The 12,312-nt window shown below is 40.3% G+C and overlaps 1 protein-coding gene across 1 annotated transcript in view; it reads left to right on the top strand.

Annotated features, from left to right (window-relative positions):
* dnah7 (dynein, axonemal, heavy chain 7) overlaps positions 1–12,312 on the top strand; it is a 136,795-nt gene that overhangs the window by 77,918 nt on the left and 46,565 nt on the right. The window contains exons 46-54 of the mRNA XM_088083000.1: positions 189–369; positions 819–1,004; positions 1,563–1,726; positions 3,400–3,554; positions 6,196–6,386; positions 9,899–10,032; positions 10,147–10,482; positions 10,696–10,822; positions 11,683–11,877. Coding sequence (XP_087939126.1) covers positions 189–369; positions 819–1,004; positions 1,563–1,726; positions 3,400–3,554; positions 6,196–6,386; positions 9,899–10,032; positions 10,147–10,482; positions 10,696–10,822; positions 11,683–11,877 — 1,669 coding nt within the window. The remainder of the gene's footprint in view (positions 1–188; positions 370–818; positions 1,005–1,562; positions 1,727–3,399; positions 3,555–6,195; positions 6,387–9,898; positions 10,033–10,146; positions 10,483–10,695; positions 10,823–11,682; positions 11,878–12,312) is intronic.

Here is a 12,312-nt window from a genome sequence, read left to right as displayed (position 1 = left end):
ACCTTCTAACAAAATTGTACTTAATAGAAGGAACTGTGTTTGTCTCCTGTGTTTTGACAATGTTGTCAAGACTGTTCATTTCACTATTGGATCAAATATCAACCAAGCACATCCAGCTCATTTAAGGAGCTGCACAGCATGAGGAGTTCCTTATCTCGCACGTGTCTACTTATTACATCATCACTCAGAGTGGCCAAGGTGGTGGCTCCGAAGAAGGAGAAGCTGGCACAGGCAGAGGGGGAGCTGAAAGTGGCCATGGGGAGCCTCCAGAAGAAGCAGGCTGCTCTCAAAGAAGTCCAAGATAAACTGGCAAAGCTTCAGGAGACTTTGGAAGCTAATAAAAACAAGAAAGCTGACCTGGAGAATCAGGTTTGAGCTCTTTATATTTGTTCCTGTGATCGTAGTTTAATAGTCTAGTTTAACATTTTGTTGAATACTTGTCATAATTTGCTGGGTTTCCCATAAATTATTTTATTTGTAGCTGACAGCCATGATCAAAGCAAATGGCTTCAGGTATTGATTTAATATTTTTGAGGTTGGACCGTTCTTTAGGTGCACTGTTAGAATTTATATAAAGTTGCCACTTGATGGATATCCTGCTTTGTAACTACGGTTCCAGATGAAAGTCAGACAAATAAACCTGATAACAAAGAAGGGAATATTCCAGTGACAGAACAGCCAGCAGGGACAGTTAACTCATAACCCCTTAAGTCCCCTGGTAGACCGAACAGCTTGCCCAAAATGTTGACTGCATTCCATAAAGTTACAAAAGCAGCCATAGTACAACACATTTGCTTCCCTCTTCTGATGTCCTCCAGGTGGATCTGTGCAGCAAGAAGCTGGAGCGAGCTGAGCAGCTTATTGGAGGCCTGGGTGGGGAGAAGACACGCTGGAGTGAATTGGCCGTCAATCTCGGAGAGCTTTACAACAACCTGACAGGGGACATCCTTATCTCGGCTGGCATAGTGGCTTACCTGGGAGCCTTCACCTCCAGCTACAGACAGGTAAACTCAGAGAAGTAGATGCTTTGTACATATTACTCACATTACTCAAAGCCCAGCACTTACATACATTTTGTAAGGGCTTGATTTGGGTATCACTGTTAAAAAAAAAAACACGACCTGGTACACACTTGGTAAGTGTATGTTATTGTATTAAAGTATTTTTTTTAGAGTTTTACAGCGTACTTAATTTAGGTCTCTTTAACATACTTTCAAACAATTTTCAGACCAATAAAGACAAAGTGCTCGAAAGCATTTTGGTGGAAAGTTAACACTCAGAGGTGCTTAGGCACTTTTCCTCCTTTTGCTGAGCTTCACACATCTCCAAAACCAAGCTGGTGTTTAAAGGTCATCCTTTATACTTTGTCACACGGAGGGCCATCGCAATGCTGGAATGCAAAAAGGGGGAGAGTGAATTAGTTATCATTTATGTGCACTGCTGAATCGTTAACGAGTACATGCTCTTATATGTTTACCTGTGTTTCCATGTTTTCTGTGCATGCAGTAAGTAAAGTGAAAATAAAGACATTAAATGTCCAGTAAATGTCCTCCTCTCTCCAGGAGCAGACAGAGGAGTGGATGAGTCTTTGCAGGAGCAGAGAGATCCCATGCTCCCCCAACATGTCTCTGATGAACTCTCTGGGCGATCAAGTAAAGATTCGTGCATGGACCATCGCTGGCCTACCATCAGACAGCTTCTCCATAGACAATGGAATCATAATCTCGTGAGTATTAAAGACAAATTGTACATTAACATGTCATTCTCTGGGGAAGAAAATGCATCATTGTTTCCTTAGTTGTATTGTCAAGAGTCTAACATGCTAACTACGAATGTCTCAAGCAACTCTTTAACTGCTCCTGCTCCAGGTCATTTAATATTGAGCATCTGCCGGCAGCCAGTGTTGATACGAAATTTATATTTTCCTACACAATAAAGTTGTGCAGTGCAGTCTGTAATAAAGCTGTACTTGAATTGTTGTGGCAGAAAATCTGGACAAGATTTGGACAGCATCTGAAAATGACATAATGACACAAACACAAACTGAAAACTGGCTATCAAATGCACTTTTCATAAAAGCAGCATTTTAGAGACGTGATACCCCAGAAAATTGATGGTAAAGCAATCGATCTCTTTTTTTTAATACCCAAAGGGCCTCTGCTTACTCTGTGCATGAAAATCTTAAATGAAACCACTGGCTGCTGTTTTGTTTTTATGCCACATCACTTTTCACTCACTCGCTGCACATACAGAATAGATTCCAGTGTTTTAGCACAGTGCAGTTGTGTGTTTTTGAGAGATGGTGGATCTGGATCACAAAAGATTACAATTTATTAAGGGTTCAAGATTTGATTGCCCACTACATAGCCGTCTACTCTTCTAATGACAGACAGAGACCACTGTATGCATGTAACATAGTCTAATTCCACCTTAAAGGACAGTTCACACCAAAAATAAAAATACATCCTTTTCCTCTTACCTGCAGTGCTATTTATCAGTCTAATTTGTTTTGGTGTGAGTTGTCAAGTGTTGGAGATATCAGCCATAGAGATGTCTGCCTTCTCTTAATATAATAGAACTATATGGCTCTTGAAGTGTGGCGCTCAGTGTGGCATAGAAAATACATTTTAAAAAATCAGCAGTAATGTCTCTTTCCAGCAATTATGACTTGCTTACTCAAGATAATTCACAGACCTTGTTGTGAGCTACTTCATATAGGAACTATTTTCTTTCTATTGTTCTACATCCGCCAGCCAAATCACTGCACAGAAGGAACTGTGCATCTACCGCTAGTTCACCTAGCACCACTGAGCTAGCTAATGTTAGAGCTGATTTCTAGAAAGAGACATTGCTGTTGTTTTTAAAACATATATTTTGGCGCTTTGAGCACCACAAGCAAAGTGACATCTAGTTCCATTATTTTGGAGAGAAGGCAGACACCTCTGTGGCCGACATCTTGAACACAAGGCAACTCACACCAAAAGGATCTAGATTGATTAATAGTCTCACAGGTAAGAGAAAAAAATTTATCTGTTTGGTTTTTTTTTGGGGTTTTTTTTGCAGTGAATTGTGCCTGTAAGATGTAGAAAAAAAATCACAAAGCATACGCTTTTCTGTGTAAATGAAGCAGCAACATTGCTTTTTAATCACTATACTTTGGCCCCTGGTGTGCTACCCGACTGTGATCCGTCTTGCTGTGCTCAGAGTGAATGTTCACCCCGATGCTCCCCTCTACATCTCAATTCTTTGTCCTCTAACATCCCCCCTACTGTTGTGATTTCTCATGCTTAACAGTTACAGGATCTGTCACTCTGACAAGGCGATATCACTGCATCACTGACTACTGTGTGTGTGTGTGTGTGTGTGTGTGTGTGTGTGTGTGTGTGTGTGTGTGTATAGTAACGCAAGGCGGTGGCCTCTGATGATTGATCCCCAGGGCCAGGCCAACAAGTGGGTGAAAAACATGGAGAAGGCCAATAGCCTGCATATCATTAAACTGAGTGACGCTGACTTTGTCCGCACTCTGGAGAACTGCATCCAGTTTGGCACGCCAGGTGAGCATGAGTCTTTCTCTGGTTTGATGCCTCTGCTGCCTGCTCTGCCTCTGCCTCACCCACATTGCTGCAGTTCCTGTTACCACCTGCTGATGTCTCTCTATACCACAGGGACTAATTATTGCTGTGCAAAGAATATTTGTCTCCTTTGTTCTCTGTTCTGCAGAGGAAGAATTTATATTAGCAATATTTCTGAGTGAGATGTTCCAATAAACCTTTATTCAGGCCACCATTAGTGTATCAAACTGCTGCGAATCATACAAAAGCACCAGAGAAATCAGTTATACTTTCCTGCTCAGAATCATTTAGGAAATGTGTGAATATGTGCTGTCTTTCCCTTTGTGTGTTTATACAAACTTCTTTTTTTTGGAATTTAAGGGCGTCTGAGGCAGAACAGCAAGGGAGGAATAAGACTTAGAAACAGACAGAGACAGCTCTACAGCCATTAAAAAGACATCTAAATAATGACTCAACCCAGCCAGCCATTGGGCCTTTGCTTACTGGCAGATTGCAAGGCTAACAGTTCAGAGAGTAGCTCGTCCTTGCAGGGTGCAAAATAGTCCCCAGAGGCTACAGTTCCACCCTCCACAGCCGCTCCTCTAACTTCACAGTTTTACAGTTTCTTGCTGTTTGTATTGCAGCCTATAATCCTGATTATGTGCTAGTATTCTTTATTTTAGCACGGTTGAACAAATGCTTCCCTGCCAAATCTCTTAATAGGCTTCACTTGTGTTTATTAAGTAACACAAAGTACTTTTTAATCTGCTGAAATATTAGCATTTTTTAACAGGATGCACCGAAGAAACCTGGCAAATGTTGACCTGATTTGGTTCACTATCCTGCGAGAGAAAGTTCATCAGCCGTCACTGGCTCAGAGTGCTGTATAAAAACTCTGTTAATACCTCAGGCGTTATGTAAATTATACATGGGCTAATGGTCTTAACATGAGAACAGCATTATCATACTTAATGTGAAATCACATTAATAATGATGTCACGGGAGTAAGGCATTTGTAACTGGTTATGTTTTACTTGCTTCACTGATTACTAGGTATTGCGCATGTGCAGCACACAGGCCATTGTTGAGCACTTCCCAGAGGCAGGAAGATGTACACATGACAGAAAGTGTGACATGTACTGTGATAGAGACCATTTAGGACAAGAAACAAAAAAATAATTACTATATCAGTAATATTAAAATAGTTTGTAATTAGAAATAAGTATTTAAATATATAGTTATTGTGTATACTATACTGAATTTTATGCTGTCCAGTGTGTGCCTACTGTACTTTGTTGTGTGGGGCATCTGATTTTCCCAAGCCTGTACCATAGCAGAAAGTTTAGACCTGGACCCCAATTAAAAACCCAAATTTCACTGTTATATAGATGTATACAGTACTGTGCTAAAATCTTAGGCCACCATAGATGTTTTGTTTAAGAAAAGTTGTAATAAGGACATAATATACACATTTAATGCTTAGTCTCTTTATGAAAATACAAAGAATACAGAGAACATGTACAATGTTTTAAAACAGCAAAAAAGTCAAAACAAAATGGCTTCTTCTGACTGAAATCAATATTTAGTGTGAGACATGAAATCATACAACCATAACAAAAGGTAGCTCAAACAATCAATACTGAGCTTTGGGTATGTCCTGAATGCTACCTGGTGTAAATACACCAGAAGATTAGTATTGTAAATCTCATATTGCCTGCCTAAGAGAGTTCAAGACATGCTGAGTGGAAATGGAGGTCACAGTAAATTTTTGCAACTTAAGCCTGATGAGATTGTTCAAATCTGAAAAATTAGCATTTTTAATACTATATAGTGGTTGTATTTCAGTAAAGAGACTACTGAGAAATATATATTTATGGTCATTATAACCTTGCTAAAATAAAGTTCAAAGTGACCTAAGACTTTTGCACAATACTGTATATTTTTATATAAATATAAAATATAAAACATAAATTACAAGCTAAGACGAATTTCCTGGCATTTCTTCTCCTGCCTCTCTTTATTCTGTTATTTCTGTGGTCGACTTCCCCCTCTCTGTCTCGCACGCTCTGTTTTTCTATCCAGTTCTCCACTAAATTGCTCCATTGTCCTGTTTCCCTCTCTCTTTGATGTGATCCCCTCACTCTGTCTCTGTCTTTCTCTCTTGACGCAGTGGCAACTCCTGCCATTTACACATTAAAACTGTCAGTTTCATTAAAAAACAAACCACCAAACAAACAAAACAAAAAAAATCCACTGATAAATCATCGAGAACCCAACCACATTCAGCAGAGGATCAAAGCTCTGGGGAGCAAAAATGTTAGTTAATTACCTGGACTCTCCGGCAGCCGTTAAAAGATGTGAGTGGCTGTAAGGAGCCAGAAGTATAATTTTATGCAAGACAATACAGGGCCATTTCAGTAATTAGTAATAATTTAAACTGTATTCTATAAAAGATCTGAGAACAGTGCAATGATGCTAATTTTGGTTGATTTGTGGAAATGCTTTGTGTTGATGAGTATTCCATTTGCCAAAATTAGCCCAATTAGGTCCCATATGAGATGTGTGAGTATAAAGAAAAGCACTGAGAAGAATCAGCCTCCCTCATTTTGAAGATATCGATAACTGATTGAACATTTCTGTCCAGTGCTGTTGGAGAATGTAGGCGAGGAGTTGGACCCTATCCTGGAGCCTCTGCTGCTGAGACAGACCTTTAAACAGGGTGGTGCCATGTGCATTCGCTTGGGAGACTCCACCATTGAATATGCTCCTGACTTTCGCTTCTACATCACTACCAAGCTCCGCAACCCACACTACCTGCCAGAGACCTCCGTCAAGGTACTGCAGTGGGAAACGGCCTCGGGCACTGTTATATTTTTTGGTAACCTTAGTGTACTTTCATTTGCTTCACATTGTTGAAAATCATTTTATTATTAACTTGGAAATGTAGTGAATCTGATACTCTTTCCTGAAAGCTTTTTTTTTTTTCTGTATTCCATTGGTAACATTTGCTAAATGTTATACTGGTCTGTCACCAATAAGGGCAACAAGGCTTCCAGTTCAGTAACCATATAGTATCGCTATGTTTTATCTTTGTTGTATTCATATACAACGTTGAGACACACCAACAGACGTGGTTCATGTCTCACACAAAGAAACAGATATACAGACAGGAGCCTGTGCACTCTTTTAGCTGTGACAGTAATCAGAGCATTTCCTGACAGTATGCCACATGCTTTAGCTGTTTGCAGCAGGTGTCAGTGTTGTTGTAGTTCTCCATGCCTCCTCTACCCATCCCTTCCATGCAGATGGAGCTGGTACTCTTCGATAAATCTTCTTCAACAACAAATCTGCTGCCAAACAAAACTTAATGGGAGTTAATAGAATTGAAGTTCTCACAGTAACCAACATCTGAATTCTTCAGCTTGAAAACTGTTAATTTAGGTACATCTAATAGCAACAGTCTACCAGTTTGTTATCCCATGTGATTGTTATTAAGCCAAATGATGGAACTGACTTTCCATAATGCAGTTCATTATTGTTGAAGTGTAACTGCTATGTGGAGCATTGTGTTTCCTGTGGTACAACACAACCTGAACATCTTTTTTGCAAGGGAAAGATTATTAATGTGATTGGTCGGCCTGTCAAAATGTGGTTTCATATGATTTGGGATGAATTTTTAGCCACACTATGGATGGCAGTGTCAGTTGGACGGTCCACCACTTTGGTCTAGACTGAAATATACTAACTGCTGTTTGATGGGTAGCCATGAAAATTTGCTCTGGCATTCATGCTCTTCAGATGATGGATCCTAATTACCCTGGTGATCCTCTGACTTTTCTTTTAATGCCACCAACTGATCAGTTTTAACTAATTTGGTGAAATGTCTCAACATTTACTGCACAAAAGGCACAAAATGTTGTAAAGACATTTGTGATTCTCAGATGACATATCCCTATGACTTTCACAATCCCTTGATTTTCTTTTTCTGGACTATCACATGGATTGCCATAAAATTGGCTACAGACATTCATGCCGGTGATTAATTACCTTTTCACTAACTCATTTTTAACACATTTTTCCAATACTTTACCAGTACTTTGATTTATGACCAAATATTTGCAAACTCAAGACATTACTGTCAGCATCAGCAGCTCATTCAGTATATTTGTATAATGTGAGAAAAAGTCACATTATTGTGTTAGTCCAATTAAAACTGGACTTTTAAAATACATGTTAATGTGTTAGTCTGACTGAAACCATACCAAGTTGGACCAACACACCTAGATAATGCAGATGGGAGTCAATTCACTTTTTCATGTATATGCCTCAACTGGACCTGAACTGGCCTAGGCATTCTGCATGTGATCTGCAGTTCCCGCACCAGACTTTGACCAAACAGTATAAAGTCATAGAAGAAACCTGGGAAAAACAAAAGAAAAAGAAGAAGGGAAGAAAACAAAACAAGTACAGTGAGCAGCATCGAAGTTATCCATGTTTTCATTATTGGACATGCAACCCTTTTGCTGCTTTCTGACTGGTGTGTTATGTGACATAATAGGTCAACTGGGAGAAAGTCCAATAGCAACTAGCTGAAAGGGGGCGTTTCGCTACTTGGCGTGGCAGAATCAGATGTATTTCCATGAATAAATTGATTCTCCCCCAGTGCTTCTCTACAGGGACAAGGACAGTGGTCCAACTAAATGACTTTATCAATCTATAACTGACTCAAGTGTGCATGGAAACGCTCTGATCGTCTTTAGTGCAAATGATCAAATCTTACTAGCAAGTCAATAATTTGATGTATGTAATTAGCTTAAAGTGTAGACTTTTACTCTTGTTTATTTCAAAATTTGAACTCAGCAGCTGATTTTTTGTTGCTCTGAAGAGCTATTTTAGACCTTGGTTCCAAAGGAGAATTTTTTTCCCCCTACAGATAGATGAGCCCTACTTTTCCTCAGTGGTTCCCACTTATTGCATCATATCACTCAAATAGCAGCACGTTTTTTACCCCAGCAACACAGTGAATCATTATTCACCGATACTACCTCCCCATTGGAGCAGAGTCTCCAAAAAAAAAGAAAAAGAATTTTAAGAAAAGGCGCATCAAAGGAAACTGCATTACAGAGAGGCAAGGGGTTGGAAAGCATTACTGAAGATCACATTTCAAGCATCTATTTGCAGAGCCCCACTCTTTATGGGCAGCTATTAGATAGATTCAACTCATTTGTCAAAACTGGCTCAGTCATTTTTTTTTGTGTAAGTCTTTTTTTTGTCTTCAGTGCAGTGTTCTATGGGGCTTCCATTATATCCAATAAACCCTATTTGAAATGCAATACTTTCAAATACAAGAGGGTAGGCATCGAGTAAACCAGCCCTTAAGGAGCTCAAGGGACGCAGGGAAACGGAGAAGGAGGGTGTATGTGTGAAAAGGCCAAACGGGAGATTTATATGGGCTCTGAGTCTTTACCACCAGCTGAGTGGGTCCGCAGCATCAATAGAAATGAAATTAGGCCCCGGAGAAGTGCACTCGTTTATTAGGGCAGAGAGTAGATAGCAGATATAGGCTTTTAACCTCCGGGTAAGTGCAGAGCAGAATGACTAAGGCTGTGTGGTAAAAGACACACTTCCACACTTTTCACGGAAAAGAAAAAAAAAAAGTAAATGCATCCTACCAGTGCTTTGCCAAGGCTGGAGTGGTTATTGGAATTGAGTGGCTAGAAGGGTCATGGGGAGAACGGCACGGAAGTCAAGATGATCAACGCTGCACTGTGAAGTACCTCGGTTAAATGTTCGAGAGAAAGGAAAGGGCAAGACAGTACCACCCCTCCCCCAACAGACTCATGTTTACCTAGGCCACTTTTGGGGAAATACACTGACTAACTTTTATTTCCTGGAGACTTACCCCAACCCTAACCCTAGCCTTAAACACTTTCTCTCTCTCTCAGCTAATTTTCAGGTCATTTTCTTGTCATTTTTTCCTATTTTTTCGCAATTTGCAGGACATTCCTTGACAAATTGCTCAATCCCAATTTTTTCCCCATGTTTTCAAAAGAGATCAAGCCAACTAGCTCATGTTTAAAAGGTTTAAATACTTTGGAAAGGTGTCTGAATATGCAATTTAGTAACATGACCTTGGTTTTTGTTTGATCAGTGTTGCTTAGTTTTATGGTTTTGCATCAACAAATATCGATGGATATCTGGGTGTAGGGAAGGTTACCACAGTTCATCACATACTATCCACCTTGTTTTGATACAAAGCTGGTTGAAAATTGGCAAAGTATACCTTGAAGTTTGATGTGTCTGTATATTGTACTGTATATCTATGTATTTCTTCCTCTGTGCTGTAGGTGACCCTTTTGAACTTCATGATCACCCCGGAGGGCATCCAGGACCAGCTGCTAGGTATTGTGGTGGCCCGTGAAAGGCCCGACCTGGAGGAAGAGAAACAGGCTCTCATCCTGCAGGGGGCTGAGAACAAAAGGTACAGCAGCACACATCAGTTTCAGGTCAAATAATTTTAGCAAATCCAATAAAATGTCTGTCTCTTTAAAGCAGAAACTGTAGACATGTTGCATTGTCTTTGCTATTTTGTCAGACAATTAAAGGAGATTGAGGACAAAATCTTAGAGGTGCTCTCCTCTTCCGAGGGCAACATCCTGGAGGACGAGACGGCCGTCAAGATCCTCTCCTGCTCCAAAGTGCTGGCCAATGAGATCTCGGAGAAGCAGGCTGTGGCCGAGGTGACGGAGCAGAAGATTGATGAGACCCGCATGGGCTACACACCCATCGCTGTGCATTCAGCCATCTTGTTCTTCTCCATTGCTGACCTGGCGAACATTGAGCCCATGTACCAGTACTCTCTCACCTGGTTCATTAACCTCTTCATCAGCTCCATTGACAACTCAGACAAGAGTGACGACTTGGAGCAGAGGTAAACAGGGCTGACAAATGGACACGCCAAAAATGTGCTCCTTTAAGTCACTCAAACAAGATCCTGAAGCTTTCTCTCACTGGAAAGATCTTAGTTGACTTGTTAACTTTAAAGGAATGTAAGACTAGTAGCAAAGCATAAGAGTGAATTGGTTTGTGAGGTTTTTTAAGGTTTTTTTTTTAAGATAAATGAATGCAAGCATATGTCTTTCAGACTTCAGATCCTGAGAGACCATTTTACCTACACGCTATACGTCAACGTGTGTCGCTCACTGTTTGAGAAGGACAAGCTGCTCTTTTCCTTCTGCCTCAGTGTCAATCTGCTCATGCACAACAAGCAGGTAGGAATGCACACGCTGCACACATGTACAGACAGACTCTTCGCTTAAAAACCACAGGTGCTGTTTGAGAACAAGAACAGTGATGTTGATTGATTGGTTTGTTAATAAGTGCTTACTGTGGCTAATCAAACTAACTAAATGGCCAATTTTTCACCACTAGTCCTCTCTATGATTGCTATAAATTATCTGCATCTTGTCTTTTCAATTTGCATAGAAGTTTTTTTTTTTCAAAGATAATCACCAAAACGTTAATGCTCTGTCCTTTTAAGAGGGTTTCCTCAGTGTTTGTTGCTTCAGTGCAGCCTGAGTTACCTGAGTGGATTGTGTTCCGTTGAGTATTTGTTTTAGTCATCTGTTTATCTTTTGCACATATTAGGTGACACTGATATACTACTTCCATTGGCCGTTTGTTCACAGGGCTTTTGTTTCACTTACGTGGTGAGTGTTAAAAATCGCCTCCTGTCTCTTCACTGCCCAGGGTGAAGAAACATGCGCCATAGAAAATGCGAGAGATGGCAACACTGAGCTGAAATGAAATGTGTGCTTGTAACCAGTAAATAGCAAAAAGTCTCATTCTGCGCGTTTGTGTTTCGTGTGTGTTGTTTTGCTGCGCATGGCTCAGCTCGGGCTATTACACACATCAGCTGTGTGGATTAAACAGCAGACAGTGTGGAGTTGACAATAGCACTCTGTATTGTGATTTCAACCTTTAGAGGCCAGTCACTATGCATATTTATTCACAATATGTTGAATTTAATACTTTGCCCACATACATCAAGAGTACGACCTAAATCAATCAACAACTGCAGTAAATACTTATACACACACATATATATGTAAAACAGTAATTATTGTCACAGGTGGATGAGGGGGAGTGGCGTTTCCTTCTGACCGGTGGTGTGGGCCTTGACAACCCCCACTCGAATCCCTGCACCTGGCTCCCCAAGAAGTCTTGGGATGAGATTTGCCGATTGGATGAGATGGAGCGTTTCAAAGGCCTGCGTCGTGACATGGCTCGCCTCCGAAATGAGTGGAAGACGGTCTACGACAGCCCAGTGAGTGTCATCTTGCTGACTGGGTGTTTTGGGTGGGTGCCGTATATGTGATAATGAAGACAAAGTGGGAAAGTTAGTTGTTTTCTGACCTTGCTGTCTTTAAAAAGATTGGTGCGATTGAATACCTGATAGCAGACAATTGGGGTTAATGCCCACATATTTTTTTTAAATAGAAAGGTACCATGAAATCAAAATTTCCAAGAGAATTAAAGGGAGAGGAAAATCTATAAATCCCCCCAAAAATGCAAATGTAATTGGTAAGCACATTAATATGGCTGGTACTGCTGATGTCTTGTTGTAGAAACTGCAAATGTGTTCACTTTCAGCTGAATGTGTAGTTATGGTTAAGAGTTCAAAAGGTTTGCTATTTAAACTGGATCACATTTTGCAAAGACAAAAATGTTAGACCACAAAAAAAACCCCACACATAGCTGC

Source organism: Plectropomus leopardus, chromosome 10 (genome assembly GCF_026936395.1).
Source record: "Plectropomus leopardus strain MGB_pleo_1.0 chromosome 10, ASM2693639v1, whole genome shotgun sequence".
NCBI classification, from domain to species: Eukaryota; Metazoa; Chordata; class Actinopteri; order Perciformes; family Serranidae; genus Plectropomus; species Plectropomus leopardus.
This window is presented reverse-complemented; position numbering and strand designations above follow the sequence as displayed.